Source organism: Scylla paramamosain, chromosome 8 (assembly GCF_035594125.1).
Source record: "Scylla paramamosain isolate STU-SP2022 chromosome 8, ASM3559412v1, whole genome shotgun sequence".
Classification (NCBI taxonomy): domain Eukaryota; kingdom Metazoa; phylum Arthropoda; class Malacostraca; order Decapoda; family Portunidae; genus Scylla; species Scylla paramamosain.
In genome coordinates, this window is record NC_087158.1 from 3,688,918 (window position 1) to 3,710,000 (window position 21,083).

General features: G+C 40.4%; 1 protein-coding gene across 1 annotated transcript in view; it reads left to right on the forward strand.

Moving 5' to 3' along the window:
- The first annotated feature begins 301 nt into the window (after positions 1 to 301).
- LOC135102715 (casein kinase I-like) overlaps positions 302 to 21,083 on the forward strand; it is a 77,198-nt gene continuing 56,416 nt past the window's right edge. The window contains 2 exon segments of the mRNA XM_064008206.1: positions 302 to 569; positions 14,785 to 14,861. Coding sequence (XP_063864276.1) covers positions 535 to 569; positions 14,785 to 14,861 — 112 coding nt within the window. The 5' untranslated portion in view covers positions 302 to 534.

Below are 21,083 nucleotides of genomic sequence, written 5' to 3' on the forward strand. Positions count from 1 at the left end.
ACCTGTGAATCACCACCTGGTTGTTGCTCATTACCTCATTATCTGGCGCCGGGAGGAGGCCGCCGTGTCACACCTGCAGGAGAGACACGCCGTGCGCAACCACCAAGCTATTTCCTAACTGGGAGATTAGAGAGAGGGAGAGAGAGTTGTGGGGGTGAATAAGAGAGATAGGGGGGGGAAAAAAAAAGTCGAGAGCGAGAGAGAGAGAGAGAGAGAGAGAGAGAGCATGTCGAGGTCAGGAGTAATGGTGTATATACATGTACAGGTAGTCTCTCCCAGGTGAGCGCACAGGTAGAACGTAACTCATTTGACTAGCGCGTGTGTGCACTAATACACCAAAACCTCAACGCACCTAGACTTGTGTTGTACCTACGTGTGTGTGCGTGCGTGTGTCTATGTGCGCGCCGGTGGTAGTGGGTGTACGCGGCTGCTCTGCCCGGTCCGAAGGTGTTTGGCGACCAGAGTACCTTTGTGGTGGTGGTTGTCTGTGACCCTCTGCTGGTGGTGCCTCGTGTGGTGGTGGTCGTGGCGCCGATGCCTCAGGTCGTGATCTGCATCTCCAGGAGGAAGTAAGGCAGTCTTGGTGTTGTGTCTTTCAATTTGTGTGTCTGTGGAGGGGTGGTTCGCGTTCGTGTGTGGTAGGGAGTGTTGGGGTGGGGTTAGGTAGTGTGTGTGTGTGTGTGTGTGTGTGTGTGTGTTGAGTAGTGTCTTATTCTTTATCTCCTTTATTAATTTTTTATAACTCGTTAATCCCTTTTCTTTCTCCTCTTTTTGTTTGTTCCTTCTTTCTTTTCTATTTTTCTTTCTTCTTTCTTTTCTTCTTTCTTTTGTTATTTCCTTCTTTTTTTCTTTCCTTTTTATCTTTCTCTTCTTCTTTCTTTTTTTCTTCTTACTTTTTTCTTTTATCTGTTTTCCTTTCCTCATTTGATGCCTCCTTTTTGTCTTATTTTCGAGTGTTTTTTTATCGTTTTTTTCTTTTCCTTTCTTTCTTCCTTTTCATTTGAGATTTTCTATGTTTCCTAGTGTCTCTGTCTCGTCTCTTTCTTTGTTTTATATATTTATTTTTTTTTCAGTAGAGTTTGTCATATATAAGTAACTTAAATGATCTTTGTAATAATGTAAATTAGAGTTTTTTTTTTTATATTTACCTTAGGGTTGAACGCGATAAAATATTATTATTGGAATTCTTTCTTCACATATGTTATACTAATTAACGCGTCTGCAAGTGATCACCAAAGCAATTTACTGTGCATCGTGCCAGTCTGCACGGTAGGTCGTTGCTGTTTTTTTTTTTTTTTTCTGTGCTGTTATTTGTTTTTCTTGGTATTCGTAATTCGAGGAAAAATGTTATGGTTAATATTCCGAGTATTCCGAGAAGTCATTAATCACTAGACTCCTCTGTAGAATTTTCCTCTTTTTACTGTTTGTTTCAGGTTCGGTCAGCTTAGTTTGTCCTTGTTGTATTTTGTCCTTCAGTTTCCCGGGTGATCATAAAAAAAAAAAAAATAAAGAAAAACGAAAAACGAAAATAAACGAAAAAAAATAAATAAATAAATCTCGAAAAGTTCTCCCTGTGAAAAGTCATCAATTATTTCACTCCACTAGACTTCTCCTCACTTTCCACTGTTCCACGTTCAGTCAGCCACTTGTATTCTTGTTGCATTGCTGTCCTAAACTTTTGCGGGTGTTCGTAACCAGAGGAAGATTGTTGTGTGGTAAATCTAGTGGAAAAAGTCATGAATTATTACACTTTTTTATAGAATTTTCCTCACTTTCACTGTTTTTTTCACGTACGGTAGGCACAGTGTGTCATTATTGCAGTTTGTCCTTCAGTTTTCCGGGTGTTCGTAACCTGAGGAAGATTGTTATTAGTAAACCTACACCGAAAAGTCGTGAATTATTACACTCCATTATAGAATTCTCCTCACTTTCACTGTTTGTTTCACGTTCTATCAGCTCAGTGTGCCCTTGTTGCCATCTTTCTGTCCTTCAGTTTCCCGGGTGTTCATAACCTAAGGATGTTGTAGATCTACTGTGAAAAGTCATTTATCATTTCACTCCACTGTAGGTTTTCTCCTGCTCACTATCCATTGCTTGTTTCACGTGTGTCCCTGTTGCCGAGCTGTCCTTCACTTTTCCCGGTGTTCGTATGAGGAAGATTGTTACTGAGAAATCATGAATTATTACACTCCATCATAGAATTCTCCTCACTTTTCGCTGTTTGCTTCACCTTCTGTCAGCTCAGTGTGTCCTTGTTGCCACCTTTCTGTCCTTCAGTTTCCTGGGTGTTCGTGATCCGTGGACGATTACCACGTGACAAAAACGGAGAAAAATGACGAATTATTGCATTTTTATCCTCTCCTCTTGAATTTGCGTGCACGTTCTGGTCAGTGCTGTGTAGCCTTGTTGCTGTTGCTTTTTCCTTATATTTTCTGGCTATTCGTAATGCGAGGACGATTAAGTGTTTAGAAAGAAAAAAGTAACGGGTTATTGCATTAATCTTTGTCTTCACTGTTAGCGCGGTGTATTCATATTGTTGTTTCTTTTTCCTCGTAAGACAAAGTAGTGTTTAGCAAAGACGATAAGAAAGCAAGAGAGAGAGAGAGAAAAAAAAAAGGAAGAAAGTAATGAGTTATAATATTGCATTTATCTTTGTCTTCGTTCTGTAAGCGCGTTTTCATTACCTTGGTTTATCCCTCTTGTCGCTATCTTTCTTTATTTATTCATTTATTTATTCTTTGAATTTTCTTTCCGGGTGCTCCTAGCTTCAGAATGACTCGTACTGGTATAAAACAAATACTCTGCAAAAAAAAAAAAAGGTCCATATTTTGCATCACCCTTTTTTTTCTATTTTTTCGTTATCACGGGTTATCATTCCTGTTGCCTTATCTTCTTCTTCTTCTTCTTCTTCTTCTTCTTCTTCTTCTTCTTCTTCTTCTTCTTCATATTTTCGGGATGCCTCTTACTCAGGTACATTCAGTGTGCAGTAACAGTCATGTTTTGTCATGCTGTCCACTGTCGAGGAGTCCTCTTCCTCTCGTTTCCGTTCCGCGTCTTGTAATTGCGCGGTTTATCTTTACTGGAGCTATTTTTTTTTAATTTGTATATTCATTCATTTACTTATTTATCTACCTATTTATTATTATATTATATTTATATATTTATTTCTATTGTTATCATTATTATTCTTATCTGTTTATTTTGTGTTTATTTTTTTATTTACTTTTTTTCTGTACCCTCCTAACCTCAAGAAGATTAACATGTCGTCACTCTCGTAAAGACTCTGCCCAAGTCATTCCTCGGCGATTTCAGGATGCATGCTTGTTTTGTCATCACGTTGCGCATCTGTTGATATCGTTGCCTTCGTCACGTCTGTGTAGTGTACGTAGGGTGTGAGTGATCTAGAATTCACCTCAGGATTTTTTGGTTCCAGTATGAAAATCAGGAAAATTATTTTCTTCTCTGGTCTTTATTTTCTGGAAACTATTAAAAATGACGTAGGCAGTTTATTTATGAAGGTGACGATGTAGTAAATGCACGAAAAAAAAGGTAAGAAAAAAGAAAGAAAGAAAAGGAAAAAGAAAGAAACGAAAAAAAATCTCGAAAAATTCTCCCTCCTTATATACGTGTTTTAGATAGCAAGATTTAGGTTTGATTTCAATGGTTACCTTCTGTTTCAATCCACAGAATGTGTACGTACTGATCACCGTCCTTCGTCATTCTCTCCACGAATTATTTTTGTTAATATTGTTAGCTTACTTGCTCTTTTATTTTTTTTTTCTCTCTCTCCTTCTTTTTCATGTGCCTCTAAACTCATTAGCTCTAGATTACTATTAGCAGCAAAATAATTTACGTATAGTACTTTTCTTCCTACTAAAAATATACACTGTGTGTATATTTTAATTTAATTTAATTAATTAATTTTTTTTTTTTTTTTTACTTAGCGTTAGTTTTAGTTAGTTTTAGTTCCGTTTTCTTTTCATTCACTAATATTTTTAGTGTGTATATTTTTATTTAATTTAATTTAATTAATTATTTTATTTTATTTTATTTTTTTACTTAGCGTTAGTTTTAGTTCCGTTTTCTTTTCATTCACTAACATTAGATTATCACTACCAATTAATGTACTTCTCACCCTTTTCCCTCACTCTGTATTTGCGTTTTAGTTAGCATCACTTTTACCTCTTCGTTTCCTTCTCCTTTTCCTGATCCCTCTAAACTCACCTCTCACCCTCCTTCCTTACTCTCCATTCTAGTTAGCGTTAGTTTTAATCTCACTTTCCCCTACATGTTCCAGGTGCGTCAGGCTATTAATATGTAGATTCGATTGGGAGAAGGCGTGCGTGTCATGTAGTACGCCTGTGTTATCAAGCAGCGGGCGTGCGTGTGGTGCGATCGATTGTTTGCATCCCCGCCGCCTGCTACTTCCTCGCTACCTCCTACTGCTAATCAAACCCCGTAACTGTAAGGTCCCACCTGCTGCAGCTATAACTTGTGATCCACGGGGTATAACGAAGGGAGAGGAACCTGCAGACCTTCACTTGCTGGTGTTCTAGTGCAGGAAATGTAACACGAGCCATTTTATTGCTATGTTTGTCGTTTGTTAACGTTTAGACGACTTTAAATATAGGTTGTTTGGACGCAGGAAAAAAAAAAATGAGAGTATGAGGCTAATCTGTCCTATGTTACAAAACTATTTAAGAGATTAGTAAAAGTGAGCAAAATTTATAAATAAATGTTTCAAACGTTGTTCGTAGATAGTTATGTGTAGAAATATTGTTTAGCAGTGGAATGTTAAAGCTGTACTGTATTGTGATCTGGTGCAAGAGGTGTGCGATAATTCAAGACAGCAGTACGAGTTGTGTCCTTTTCTTCTTCCTTATTGAGTATGCCCGGGGTATGATGCATGACGTGTGTGTGGTAAGTGCGTCATTATTTAGAGAACAATGCAACTCGTATATAAATGGATATGCTCGCATTCTTTGCTTGATAGAAAATTGTGTAGCATTTTCTTGGTCTTAGATACGCAGACTGTGCGTATGATTTTTATTATAAATCTTAATGAATGGAGGTATATTTTATATTTGGAAATAGGCCTATGGTAAGTTCACATTCATATTTGATTCGAAATTTATGCTTAAATTTTGTTTTGTCTAAGAATAATTTGAGTGTTTTACTTTTCTTGAAACCTATAACTGTTTTTCCTTTTGTGCCTCCCCATGAAATGGAATTAAAGCTTTAAAATATGAATGTTTAAAATAAACCGGTTTGCACTATTCACTTCTGTTGTTACGTATTTTCTTAATCTTGAAATTATTTGTTATGCATTTTTTTTTTCGAGTTTGCAATTGTTTTACCTTTAATTCACTTTTCAGTGAAATAAAAATATCTTATAGTTACCTAAATACGGACAAAATATATGTATTTTGAATTACTTAAATAAAAACGAAAACAGTTGAATAATGAACAAAGCAGTCTGTGGCTCGACGGTTGGTTATGAAGGGAGACTAATGACGTAACAGGCACCAGCAGAACAGGTCTTGGGAGGCAGCAGCAGGTTGCCATGAGAGGAGGCAACCTGTGGCGCTCCATGACAGTCTGGGTGGCGCAGCGCTGAGGTGGCGGAGGCCTCGGGTGGGTCCTGTGCGTCATGCGCGCCGTGGGGGTGATAGGTAGAGCGAGGGCTGCACTATCACCATTTATCGTTTAATGGCCGGTATTGTTCTGAAACACTTCTGCCCCCACCTCCACTACTTTCAAAACCTCTAGTTGAAGTGAACAGGTTTTTAAGGGAGTTTATAAAGTTCTAGTGACAAATTAACAAGATTTCTACATTATTAAGAGGAAAAAAAAAGTCTTAAGAAATCGGTTGCTGATCTCTGTGACCTTTGAAAATAGTCGTGGTGAGAGAGCAAAGCATTTCTGAACACGGGCCAGTGCGTCAAGATAAGTACTGTCCCCATAATACCTACGCTACTGAATAGGCTTTGGGGGATTTGCCTTGTGACAGTTTCAGATTCCTTTTTGTGTACGAGTGTGTAAGTTCACGTGTGTGCTGGGTATGGTTGACTTATCACCTTAGTCATTGGTTTTGTGGATTTTTTTTTTTTTTTTTTGATATATGAAGGTGAATCATACTAAATATGATTGTAGTTATCCCTCTCTCTCTTTTTTTTATTTTAATTTTCATTTATTTTTATTTGTTGATTTTACTTTATTTCATTTACATTTTATTAAACCATCTGACTGCTTTTTAGCACACCAGGCGTTAATCGCACACCACTCGAGTTGTTTATTTTTGCTTTACAAACATCTGTAAACATAACATAGACTAGACACTGGAAACTTTTTTTTTTTCCCTCTTTTCTTTCCTGTACATCTTGTACAGTATCTTTAGTGGTGTGGATTGTTGGTTATCGCAATGAAAAGGCTATTATTATTATCATTTTTTTTATTGTTATTATTCTGAAGTGTGTGTGGTGTGGTGTTCGTCAGTGTTCGGTTATGACATCAGTGGTCGCCTCTGTGACCAATGATAAGGTTTTGGTCCCATACACAAGCAGCAAGTGAGTCAGTGGCTAATTTTGTGGATAATGATAAGTTTTGTGATCGATTATGAATGTGGGTTACATTAAGACAGTTTCAACTAATCTTATCGTTTATCTATTTATTTGTTTATCTTTCTATTTAATTTTATTCATGTATTATTATTTTTTTTTATTTTATTTATTTTTTTTTTTTACTTACAGCATAGTTTTATTTTATCTATATATTTGTTTTATTACTTGTTTTCATTAACTGTGTAGGTGTAGCATGTTGTTCACCTGAGGACTTTATTTATTTGTTTATCTATTCATTATTATTTTTTTAATAATTATTGATAAATTTCGAAATCATACTCTGAACATACACCGCGTCATTCTATTAAACTTGAGGAAGACCATAGCAATCACATTTCTCTCTCTCTCTCTCTCTCTCTCTCTCTCTCTCTCTCTCTCTCTCTCTCTCTCTCTCTCTCTCTCTCTCTCTCTCTCTCTCTCCAAGTACATCATCGTTTCATTCTCTTCACTTCCCCGCACACTTCTCAGTCCCTACCACACGACCACTGATGGCTCTTACTGCTTATGATTCCCTTCACTTACACCCTTCCTTCCCTATTCATAATCGTTTCATTCTCCTTACTTTCTCGTACACCTCTCACTCCCTCTCACATGATTCCTGGTGTCTGGTACCGCTTCTGTCTCGTTTCACTTACTCTCTCCTTCACTCAACGCTCATGTGTGTGTAGATTTAAGCGTGTCATGTCTGGTTCTTGCGACTCCCTTCATTCACTCCCTCCTCCACTCAGGGCTCGTGTATGTAGACTTATGGGGTAGACCTAGGAGTGTGTCATTGGAGGCCCAGAACTTCCGCTGTTTCGTCATTGAGGTGAAACTAGTGAAATTTGACGTATCTGGATTTACAGGAAACGCTACTTTTTTCCTCCTGTCCATTAGTAATAGTCAGCGCCTTATACGCCACACGCCATCAGTATCAATGTATATTGGTGGGTATGAGTGTAAGGAATAAGCAGGGAGAGTCACTTGTGTTTTGTTTTTATATAATAACCTTCCGTTGGTTTTAATTCTTTCTTTCTTTCCTTTATTATATCTTCATTTATTTACTTACTTTTTTACTTTATTTGTTTATTTATTTATTGCTTCCATTTATAGCTAATAAGTTTCAAAACACTCCTCAAGTTTTAGATCATTTGTTTGTGACTAAACCCTAGAGGGACTGGCACCTTCAGCGGGCTTTTTTTTTTTTGTTATCGTTGTTGCCCTGGATTACATAAAAAAAGTCGGCATCTCTGTACATGTCACACATGACACATCAATCTAATATAATTAAATCGGCAAATTAATCTTTGTACATAACAACTCTATCTTCTGGAAAATCTAAATATACACTCGACCATTAATGTTTCGAATTGTGGCAAGTCAATTTACCCCATGGAAGAGTGGTGTTGGAATGGCCCTGTGATGCAGAGAGGCAGTGTTGGCAGAGCAGGGGACGTGTTACTGCGTGCCAATGACGAGGACCCTGGCAACACTGGGGTGCGGGTGGCGTGATGGTGGCGGTGGCGGTGGTGGTGGCGGCAGTGGTTGATTTGGACACTTGCTTGTTTCTCAGTGTTTATTTATTCATTTATTTATTTATTTTCTTATTATCTGTTATATTTGATACTTTTATTTAATTAAACTGATATCATTTTCTCGTTTTTATGTTGTTATGACCATACTCGTATTTGAATCATCGTGCTCTCCTGTTTTATGATTATTTTGCGTAGATAACTTTTGGTGGTCAGTATCTACCTACCAGTCAATCACTTTATATATTTATCTATTTGTCTATTTATCTATCTCCGCATGCCTACCTGTCTGTCTGTCTGTCTGTCTGTCTGTTAATCTATTTGGCTATCTATTTGTCTATCTATCTATCTATTTTTCTATCTATCTATCTATTTGTCTATCTATCTATCTATCTATCTATTTGTCTGTCTGTGTTTTTGTTATTTTTCTATCTATTTGTCTTTTTATTTATTTGTCTATCTATCTATCTATCTATCTACCTATCTATCTACCTATCTATCTATCTATCTGTCTATCTAGCTATTTGTCTATCTATCTATTTGTCTGTCTATTTGTCTATATATTTGTCTATATATCTATCTATCAATCTATCCATCTATCTATTTATCTATTTATTTATCTATCTATCTATCTATCTGTGGTGGCAATGGTAGTGGTGTAAGTGAAGGTGATTGTAGTAGTTGAAGGTGATTCTCTCTCTCTCTCTCTCTCTCTCTCTCTCTCTCTCTCTCTCTCTCTCTCTCTCTCTCTCTCTCTCTCTCTCTCTCTCTCTCTCTCTCTCTCCACGGAATTCACATTGCAATAGTTGCTGCATCTTCTTCTTCTTCTTCTTCTTCTTCTTCTTCTTCTTCTTCTTCTTCTTCTTCTTCTTCTTCTTCTTCTTCTTTTCCTCCTCCTCCTCCTCCTCTTCCTCCTCCACCTTATGACGCTTCCAAATTTAGTTTCACTTTGCTATTTTTGGCAGGTAGGCTAGAGGAGAGAGAAGTGGTGATTTCAGGCAGTTAAATCTAATAATAATTGGCTCGGGAGGTGAAATGTCGACATCTTATCTCAGTGCATAAAAAAAAGTAAATAAATAAACAAGCTATCTGATAGGAGTTTGCTGATAAAACTGTAGAGAACTCACACCTCACAAAGACGCTTCTCATACGAAAACAAATATTAAGGTGAAATCTATACATGAAATATGTTTGCCATGGCATCTACTTGTAAGAAAAATTAATATTAGAGTTTTGGATCGTTGTTAGGCATTATTTAGGTGGAGGGAAGTCATGAGAGTGGATGGTTTGTTAGGTGGGTGTGTGGAGTGGCGGGGGAGGCTGACTCTGCTGCCGCTGCTGCTGTTGCTTTGGCGGCCTCGACCTTCGACTGGTGAAGGGAACTAGCGGAAGTAGCCTCTCTTTCTCCCCTTCCCCCCATTCTCCCCGCCCCTGGAACACTGGTGGGGGATAGCTGCCTCTCTCGGCTCCCTCCCCCACCTTCCTCCACTTGCTTAAAACTCGCCTTGGCCTGAAATGTTGCTTTGAAAGTTAATTATGGTGAAGCTTTTCGTCGAATGAAGCGACGCTAACGTAACCCGCGGCTCCCGCGTGGGGTTTGTCAACGACGGTTTCCCAGAAGACAGCCACTTGACGGGGACTCAGCACTGCCTTGGTGTTTGTGAAAGTATATGGATGGACGCATTATCATTATATCATTGGTGCATATTTAGTTAGATATGTATAAGGGAAAGGATATCCGTGTCTTTGTTTCTTACTAATATATACTTACGCTTAATTCTACTTCAGGAAATGTTTAGCTACTTAGTTCTCGGAAACTTTATTTATAACCTGTTCATTAATTCCTCCACCTTTATTCGGTCAGACATGCACGAACTAGCAATATAAATCTATAATGTTTAGATTTCAATATAGTTTCGATACAGACTAATATCACGGCCAAGGTTTGTAGGTCCTTAGTTACGCTCCTTTTCACACTATTAAGCTAACTAATGTCCGATGTGTGTAAGTTCAGGGTTAGGTGGACTGGGCACACCTACCTACCCAAATTACCTGCCTAGCCTACCTGCCTACCTACCTACCTATCTACCTACGCGGGAAGGTCTGGAAGTGGTGACGAAACTTAATAATTGCATCGTCATGAAATATTACCTGCCTTAATTGTGTTCCGGTTCAGTAAGGTGTGGCTGGCTGGCTGCCTGACTGGCTGCGAACTGACACACACACACACACACACACACACACTATAAGAAGAGATAATAGAAGCAAGGGGGAGAACATGAACTGTAGGAACGACTGCATATATATATATATATATAGAGAGAGAGAGAGAGAGAGAGAGAGAGAGAGAGAGAGAGAGAGAGAGAGAGAGAGAGAGAGAGAGAGAGAGAGAGAGAGAGAGAGAGAGAGAGAGACGGAAACAGGACCACACACACACACACACACACACACACACACACACACACACACACACGGTCCTATCTATAGAAAATCATATCGAACTCCATCACAACTCGTCGTCTTTTGAACATCCTTCACATTCCTCGTGTATTCTCTCTCTCTCTCTCTCTCTCTCTCTCTCTCTCTCTCTCTCTCTCTCTCTCTCTCTCTCTCTCTCTCTCTCTCTCTCTCTCTCTCTCTCTCTCTTCCTTGGTCGCTTCCTTTCACCATCGGCCCGGAGCGAAAGTCAATTAACTTCGCCCACCCTGTGAGGTAGAAAAGGAAACCATGGCAACGAGTGCTGTATTATAATGCCCCTTCAATTGATACCCTTTTGTCCGCGCGCGCGCACGTGTGTGTGTGTGTGTGTGTGTGTGTGTGTGTGTGTGTGTGTGTGTGCTTCACTCCCACTAAGGGAATTTTTCATATTTTTTTTGTCTCGCATATTAGTGATTTGCTTTTGTTCATGCCCTGCAGAAGTAACAGTCAAAGGGATGTTTTTGCGATGTAATTAGTGCTAACCTAGTTTTCCTCAAGCTGTGCTGCATAATCACTGAGGTGACCTTGGCTAACCCTCTCCCTCCACTCTCATTCTTCCCCCCCTCCCCTCCTGCCTATCACAGTATCATTAGCTTATCTCCTCCCCCTCTCCCTCTCCCTCCTCTTCCTCCTCTTCTTTCTCCACTCTCACCTCCGTAACTCTTAAGGTGATTGATTTTTTTTTTTTTTTTTTTGAAGGGGAGGGACGGGGGTGATTGAATCTTTTTTTTTTTTTGAGAGGGCAGGGACTGAGGGAAGGGTATCAAAGTTAAGGTGAAATCTTGATTGTCTCTTAAATTTCTCTCTCTCTCTCTCTCTCTCTCTCTCTCTCTCTCTCTCTCTCTCTCTCTCTCTCTCTCTCTCTCTCTCTCTCTCTCTACGTCATTAGTCTTCTTTCCTTTTTTTTTTATCAAGTTAAGGTTAAATTTCAGTTGTCTCTTTTAAAGTACCTGAGATTTTATTTACCTGTTTATTTATCTATTTATTCATTTGCATATTTATTTATTTACTTATATATATGTTTCTTTGTTTATTCAGTTTTGAGTATTTTCCTTTGATCTTCAGTTTTGTATGTGTGATGATGATGATGATGATGATGATGATGATAAGAAGGACTACAGCAACAACAACAACAACAATAATGATGGTAACCGTAATTTCTCTTCTTAGTGTCAGTGTATTTTTTGCGTTTATTTACTTTATTCCTCCTCCTCCTCTTCAGGGTCAGTCTTTTAATTACTCCCGTCTCCCGAGTCCCCATAATTACCTTGATAATTAAACACGTGGAAGAACACGGAGAGGAGAAGGAAGAAGAACTGAAGTGTTTGTTATTGTTTGGCACTGGTCTACTGTGGAACTTTCGTAGGCTGTCTGAAAATAGCCTTGAGGTTAGTAAACGGTGATGTCATGAGGTGTAAGGGCGCTGATAAGACTCCCAAGTACGGCAGAGATAAGAGATATGAGATAAGAACACTAGATTCAGCATGCTGTTTAAATACGATTGGTTACTATTACGCATGATACTTTTATTACCACAAGCATGACAATACTTTTGCTACCTTCCGTTCCTAATGAGTTTACTTACGTTATTATATAAAAAAAGGAAAAGAAAAAACTTGTTACTTTTGTGTGACGTACCATATACAATGAAGGTGTGTGTGTGTGTGTGTGTGTGTGTGTGTGTGTGTGTGTGTGTGTGTGTGTGTGTGTGTGTGTGTGCGCGCATACGTTATGGTCACAATGGCAAAGATTACGTTAGTAGGTTTTTTGAAGGGAGGTTGTGACATCGGTTGTGTTTTTTTTTTTTTTTAAGAGTGTGACTTACCAGTGTGTGTGTGTGTGTGTGTGTGTGTGTGTGTGTGTGTGTGTGTGTGTGTGTGTGTGTGTGTGCGCGCGCGCGCGTTAAGGTTCACATACATGTAGATTTTTTTCTCTTTTTCAGCCTGACTTTTTTTTCTTTTTTTCACAAGAGTTGTTTAAGCTTTTGTTTTTCTTCTATCTGACACGTGTGTGTGTGTGTGTGTGTGTGTGTGTGTGCATCGACGCTTTTTCTTCTACAATGTAACGAGTATAATTTTGCTGAGACCTGTTTTAGGTCTCTCTCTCTCTCTCTCTCTCTCTCTCTCTCTCTCTCTCTCTCTCTCTCTCTCTCTCTCTCTCTCTCTCTCTCTCTCTCTTACGGGTATCTACCAGCGGTCACAAACAGTTATTGCATATATTATGACTAAGAACTAGGTATGGGGACTGAAGTCATGGAGAAGAGTGTAGCACAATTTTTTTTCACTTAATATATTCATGTTTTCGTATTCTTAGTTTGCAAGTTACTACTTACAAACTAAGAATAAGAAAACATGATACATACATACATAATCACAAAACAGGTCTTAGGAATTTGGCTGCCTTCACCCTGTACCCTGGCAATCTATTTATGTTAAAGATATACGAAAACATTAACGCAAGAGTAAAAACAGTTTAACAGTAGAAAGAGATGAAGTATAAAATGTTTAAAGTAGATTGTAAGAATGTTTAATTATGTGCCACTTTATATCTCTATTCAACGTTGGTTTAATTTATCAACGTTTGTTTAAATATATTACTATGAGAAAGAAAGGATAAGGCAGTTAATCCTCGCAGGTGTTCAGGAGAAACCTAGGAGGGAGCAGCATGCGCGGGTACATGTGAGTGTGTAAGCGTGTGTGTGTGTGTGTGTGGTGAACAAGTGCTGTGTTCGTGCGTGTGTACGTACGTCCGGGCAAGGGAGGGAACGAGTTGGTGGCAGAGCAGAGGCAAGAGAGGAGTCAGTGGCGCGTGTGGTCACAGTGAGCTTCATCGCAGCCGCGCCAAGCTGGAGGAGGCCACCCGTCTACCACTCCTGCTCCTCTCACGATAGTGTTGTCTTACGCCTATCCCTCATCTCTCTCTGTGGACTTGTGCCGCTACACCATACACACGCACACTAAGATGTACGTACTATACGAATTATATGTGCTTGTGTGTGTCTCCTGTAGAAAGTTTTGGGATAGTAGAAAGTGACAGGGGTGTGGTAGGTGAGTGTGGTGGGGGCTGGAGAGCGCGCGAGACGAGGTTATGGGAGGAATGAATGGTGTTTTCTCTTCATACGTGTGGTCTTGTATTTCTCGCTCAAACATGTAGATCGGTGCATGTATACACACGTTTTATGTATGAGTGTGTCTCCTGGGCTGGTGGTGGGGTGAAGTGGCTGTTCTTTTCTCTGTGCGGTCCTCCGTCTTGTGGTGAGGACCGTGGGTCGTGTTGGAGGAGAGGAAAGAGATCACTCGTCATGAAATCAATCAATCATCACAGCATACATGATATTTTTTTTAGACCGAGGGGCAATCATGTTAAGTGTGTAAAGCGACGTAAAAGTGTTGCCGCTCACCCTAGTGTTTTTAAGTGGTGTACCTCGGTATTTCCTCGTTGAAGTTCGCCCATCATGAGCCTGTGGTGAAATTTCTCTTACGGCTCTGCGTGCTGCCATGCACAATTTTAATTTCCATCAGAAGTCGTTGCTGAAAGAACGAATAAAGAATCAGCTGATACAAAAGTTCTTTCCTTCACTCACAACACAGACTGCCAGAAGCTGCGATATGATCTAAACATTTTGAAGCGACATTGAAAGTATCTTCCATAAACCGATGTTTTCCTAATGGTGTTTGGTCCGTGACTGTAAAACCTGTACCAAAACTACTCGACTGTTTTCGAAGTGAAAGCAAAGAGGGGGTTTGCCAAATACGTGAGTCTTGGTTTGGCGACTGAGCGGTAAAGTGACGGGAGGTGACGAAGGTAGGTGAAACTGGCAGAGTGAGGGCGGCAGCGCGGTACGTGCTGCCCTCTCGCTCCCAGCTGACTCAGTGTTCATCCGGGCCCCGTGAATATGGTGACAGTGCCTCTCTATATCTCGGATTTATCCCCTTAATCTACCGCTATTTTTAATCCTAGACGATAAATATCATTATGAGATAAAAGTTAATACATTCAACATAGTTCGTGAGTGGAGACTTAAGGTGCTGGTGAAGCAGGTAAGGAGATAACTGCAAATATGTGCAGGTCTGTCAGACTCGGTTCGAGCTCTTGTTATTGTTGATTCCAAGATGGCTGGCTTTCAGTCTGAATAGAGCAGTACTGATGTGAATATCTGCCCTCGTCTCTTGCAGGATGGAGTTAAGGGTTGGCAACAAGTATCGTCTAGGACGGAAGATAGGAAGTGGATCCTTCGGTGACATCTATTTGGGTGAGTACAAGTTGACCTAACAAAGGGTTGAAGGGGAAACTAGAGGGAAAGGGTGTGAACGGAGAGCTGGTGGTGGTACTTGGCTGCCCAGCGCCTCACTTGACAAAGGGAGACACTAACAAAGCGCAGGGCTGTGTTCCTCCTCGGGGGGCGCGAGGTGAAGGCCTGCCGAGGGAGGGAGGAATGCTGCCCCGCCATTACAACCCGGGGCCTAACATTGGATCGTTACTACAAATTATTCCTCACCACTTCACTCTCTGAATCCTGGACGTGTTTATCTATTAACGTATTTCTTTATGTTGCCGATCTGGTGTTTTGATGTGGGTGTGGGGTGACTGTGCTGTTATGGGGTGGTACTGTTAGACTGTTACTCGAGGGTGTTAGCTGCACTCAGGCAGGAAAATATCAAACTGACCCAGGTTCACTCACCTGGTTGGTCTAGTCATCTGCTCTGCTCCGCTAGACTTAGGTCACGGTCTAGCATGTTAAATATGCAAGCGCTACATGCAAAATAGAGAAAAGCTCTTGTCTGCAGGCCTGCCTTTGTCAAATATAGGCCATTGCAAGGGGGGGAGGGGGACGAATCACGAGTAAGCCTAACCTTTATCTTGTGTGTAACCGTAAGCCTGCCAGAAGTATTCCCTGCCCCCTCAGTGATGGCTGATGACACATGCTCAGGATGCCCGTGGGGTCTCGTTGATGGTACTGTACTCACTCTGTGCATACTAATTACTCAGTTTCACTCTGCTTTCACTGTTAGTCCAGTTATATGGTTGGCTGCAGTGTTGGGGTGCTGCCTTGTTGGGGAACACCTTTCTCATGTTGATATTGCTTTGCTATCTGGGTGAGTGGGTCTCTTAGTGAGATTCTTAGTGTGGAATTGTTTGTTGAGTGTGCATCAAGTGTAGTGCCTTGCATTGCAAATGATTGGCATACATGTCAAAATGTTTAGTTTTTAGGTTTATCAATATTAGACCATTGCTGTGTCTTATTATCATTATTATGTTTATTTTGTATATTCATATATCTCTCTATTATGTGATTATATTTATGCTGTTATGATTATATTTATGCTGAGTGACTAATCAAGCAGGATTCATCAATCACTTTGCACTGCAATGATGGGTCACACTTGATGACTAGAGCCACTCTACATAACTAAAAATGAGAGTAAGGATTGGTCATTCATATATTTGTCAACAGTTTGGGTACTGTACTGTATATTTATATACAATTTAATGTGAAGCATAGTTTCAGGTCATCAGTCATGCTGAGATACAGACACTATTGTGCAGGGTTTATGATCCAATTCTAGGTTGTCATTATTGTTGTAGGTAATTTTGGTGGTGGTCAAAGCATGCAGAGGTGAAAACTGTGTGTGCTGAATCAGTTCCTGGGGTGGCATCTCTCCAGAGTCAGTAAGCCTTTGATGTTATCACATGACACCTTCAGGAACTTCTTGAAGGAGAACAACTTCAACAGTTATCAGAAATCAGTCAATAATTGGTTATGAACACAGGTATTTGTAAACATTAAGTTATCTATCCAAATACCAATTTCCTGTGTGGTGACAGCACTATGACCTCGTCATTGTGTGAAGACATCACTGAATTAAACAGCTCTTGTTGTTTTTCTTTAACAGTGCTGGTGACAATTTTGATGCATGTTTATGCTTGAAGTCTGGAGGTATTTGCAGTTCTGTATTTTATTGCCTTTCTCTTAGGTTGCTTGATGCTTGCACTGTCAGTCAAATGCTGCATTCTTTTGAACCATAGCACACGATGGACTGAGATGTGTGTGCTGGCCAAACATTAACCAGGTTGCTGCTGCTCTTTGTTGCCAGTGTAATATTTACTGTAAGTGAGAATGGCTCAAGTTCTGCTCTGTTTCATGCACCTACAGAGCACTTTCACCACTGGCTGGAAGAGACATTTTCATCATCGGGTTCATCCCAGTAAATGTGTGAGTCATGGTTGGTGTTTTGATCTGTTGTTGTTGTGTGTTGGTGCATGACATTTGCAAGTGAAGGTACATTGGGAAATTTATTTGATCATTGGGGATGCATTTCTGGACCCAGTGAAGTGCATTAATAGGTTAAAATATTGTTTAGACTTTAGAGGCTGTTTTTAGCTATCCATGGGAAAATACAGTTATGTGTAGTAACCATATTTATTGTGCAGTAAATGTTTTGGCTTGTGTTTATTTAACACAGTATATCTTTGTCTTAGAAGAAAGCAACATGATTGATAGATTGATTTAAATTCAGGAAATATATACATAGCTGTGGGAGTAAGATAACTAATATAGGTAATGAGCATCTGGCATATTTATTTATCAGCTGATATATTTGGTCTTAACTCTCTGGGAAGAAAACTGTTTGGTTGGTTGATGCAAGTTCAGGAAATAGATGGATATAGCAGGTAGGTAGCTTAGATTGTGAAACATCCTGCTAACTGTGGCATTTAGATAGCTCATATGTAACATCCTGTCTATCTGATGACTTTACTGTTAATTTCCAACATATGAGGAAGAGAGAAAGGCTTTCCTGTGAGTGTTGTGATCTTGGGAAATATCAGATGTGACTTTGCAGGTAAACATTTACCTGTCGGTGAATGTTTTTTCCTTATCCTATTTCTTGACGTCAGGATCTGTAAGGCCTGGGTCTGGGAGGCAGCCATTGTCCTATTGTTTGATATTTACCTTAGTTGCACCTGTGGGTGTGTACATTAACATTGCAGCTTTGAATGTTTACCTGCCACTGTTTACCTCTTAACTCTTTCACTGCTAGACATCTCTTTCCTATAATCACATGCAACTTTTTAGATTTGTTAGGTATACTCCAGCTACAATTAGTTTTGTAGCATAGGAAAGACACAATCTCCTATTTTCTCTCATATCTCAGTGTGTCCATGGAAACTAATCTTTACACAGTTTTGTTTGTTAACAAAGGATGACCATAGCAGTAAGATGGTTAAGTCAAATTGTGTGTGGATGTTGAAGATTACTGATGCTATTTGAAGGAATACAGTCACAGATTGTTTGGTAATTTGATTGATACAACTATTGGAGTTTGGGAATGATTGGAGCAATGTAGTGAGATCAAGATAGTCGGAAGTGAGTCAATGAGTATTATGTCAGGACTTGTTTGATAGTGGAGGGAGGACTTAGGAGTGTTTGTAAGGTTATAACATTAATACTACACACACACACACACACACACACACACACACACACACACACACACACACACACACACACACACACACACACACACACACACACACACACTTGCCTGCAAGCGCTCAACTTTGATATTTTATCGTGAAGAATAACACTTGACTTAAATACCAGCTGTGGCAGTACGTAGTAATAATAATAGTGAACACCCCAGGCGTACATGCAACAAAAAAAAAGGCTTGTAAGAAATTGTTTTGTAATTAGAGTTCAAAGAGACAAGATGATGAGAATGCAAACATAATAAGTAGATTTTTGTTGTGTGTCAACAGTTAGCAAGTGAGAATACAGGATTGCGATAAAGCTCGAGTTGTTTTGTCTTGATACTACAAGAGAGTGTGTGTGTGTGTGTGTGTGTGTTTGTGAGTGAGTTAGGTGGGGTGCCACTGAATAACGGAGGACTCAACACTGCCGCTAGGGAAGAAGAGGAGGGAGGAGGAGGAGGAGGAGGAGGGGTAGTTCAGTAGGTGACCGACCCAACGGAACACACACACACACACACACACACACACACACACACACACACACACACACACACACACACACACACTGTTCTCAATACGCAGATCAACTCTCCCCTTGGCCCCCAACGCCCCCTCCTTCCCCTCCTCCCCCCCATTCTCCAGTACATCACCTCACGTCATTGCGTTCAGCGTGTAAACAGTTCCTTCTTTTGCCTTTGCTAGTTGGCTTATCGGCTCGCCCAATCATTGCCTCACGTTATGGAGAGGCCTCATTTGATTGGCTGGAGTGGTTGGGAGGTGTTTTCTGTTTGGTTTTCTCTCTTTAGGGTAGACAGGGCTCTCATTCTCTCTCTCTCTCTCTCTCTCTCTCTCTCTCTCTCTCTCTCTCTCTCTCTCTCTCTCTCTCTCTCTCTCTCTCTCTCTCTCTCTCTCATTGATGTTTCCGTTTGAGTTTGTTTCTCTCATACTGGCATTGTTTTACTGACTGGTACTACTACTACTACTACTACTACTACTACTACTACTACTACTACTACTAACTTTCGTCATTATCGTTGTTGTTAATACTGTTCAGGCTCGTTAATATTTGTTTTCCATTCTTACGTTTGATTTCTTCTGTCAGGTAGCTTTTATTTCCTACAGTATATGCGACACACACACACACACACACACACACACACACACACACACACACACACACACACACACACACACACACACACACACACACATGTATAATTTCCTCGAAGCTCCCGTGTCTTTCCTTCAGCGGATTGAGTGTGGTCATTTACGAGGAGTTTACCGGGTGCGTGTCTCTGGAAAACCCCTCTACTGATACTTACAGGATTCTTGGAGTAGTGGCGGTGGTGGAAGGATGGATGAGTGAGGGTTGGCGTGGTGGCTGTCTCCCTTTCCTTCCGTTAGTGGGACGAGAGAGAGAGAGAGAGAGGGGGGGGGGGGTAAGTGGAAATGGCAGTGTGTCAGCATTTATTTATTGTTAAGGTTAGCAAGTCCTTACCAGCGCCTTCCATAGACATACAGACGTGCTTCTCCTCTTCCTCCTCCTCTATCTCCATCTCTTGTTCCTTCTCCTCTTCCAGCTCCATTTCCCTTTCCATCTCCTTCTACCCTCTCCTACTTCTCTTTTATCTTCATCCCCTCTCATTCATTTTCCTCTTCTATCTTTATTCCTTTTCCTTTCCATCCCCTCCTTATCTTGAATCTTCTCTTCACCCCCTGTATTTCTCCACCGTCCCTTTCTCTTGCCTCCTTTCTTGTTTTATTTTATTTATTATTTTTTTTTTATCCTATCACTACCTTTCTCCTCTTCAGTCTCCTTTGTCTCACCTTCCTTTCACCAGCATAATGATTTTGGGGTTAATTTAGAAGGACACAATGATAGAGAGAGAGAGAGAGAGAGAGAGAGAGAGAGAGAGAGAGAGAGAGAGAGAGAGAAAGAGTACGAAAAAAATATTAATCACCAAGATATTTAAGCCTTTCTGGCCCCTTTTATCGCCATCACAGGCCGGAAGCAGGTGTGTCGCTTATTTCCAGGTGCAGGTGTTCCTCTTTCGTGGATTTGACCCTAAACAAAGCGCCTCTTACGCCACGCTGACGCAGACGTGGCTCGCGGAAACGGAAGGATGAGACACGGGAAGTAAGATGAAACATGATGACGACTTGTACGGTGTGGAAGGTTAACGTACACGAGGGATAATCCCATCTTTAGTAATGCTGTTTAGCCCTCACCACGACTGTTTTTAAAGGTTACATAGATCATTTGCCGGGTTCTCAAGAGTGTTTCTTCTGTTTATAATGTAGAAATATTGTTAGTCAGTCACTAGATTCATAAACAACACTTAAAAACACGTGTAACTTCAAGTAGGGCTTTTTTGAATGTTGGTGTAGCGCAAGTGTTTCAGAATATGGTCCATAGATAGAGGGAATTTACGAGGTTAATTTTCAAACATCAGCTAACTTTTTGGATCTTTATTTCCTCGTGTAAAATAAGAGTAATAAGGTGGAATCTACATCTGTTTTTGTAGGGCAGAGTATTTTCAGAGAGAGAGAGAGAGAGAGAGCTAACAGTAGTGAGGAAGTAAGTTCTAGGGAGAGTAGGAGGGAATCGTCGGCAGGGAAGTGGTTGGTAAGGTCACTCGTGGACTAGCGAGGTCAGTGTGTGTGTGTGTGTGTGTGTGTAATGACAAGGGAGAGAGAGAGAAAGGTAACAAGAAAGAAAACGGGAGATGCGGTTACTACTAAGAAATGACATGAAAAAAAAAGATAGGAAGAGAAAAATCTGGAAGGAAGGAGGGATGTGCGGACGGATGAATGGAAGGATGGTTGTAGGAGGAAGAAAGAGAAGGAAGGTCACCACGGCAGCAGCAGCAGCAAAGGATCGCGGCAAGAACATCGATGAGGCGTGCAAGGAGGTAGTAGTAGGAATAGGAAGCAAGGCGGGCTGTTGTTTAGTCCATTGCTTTCGAGGTCGTCTTATGTGCGGGGGCGGGAGCGGGGGCGTTGC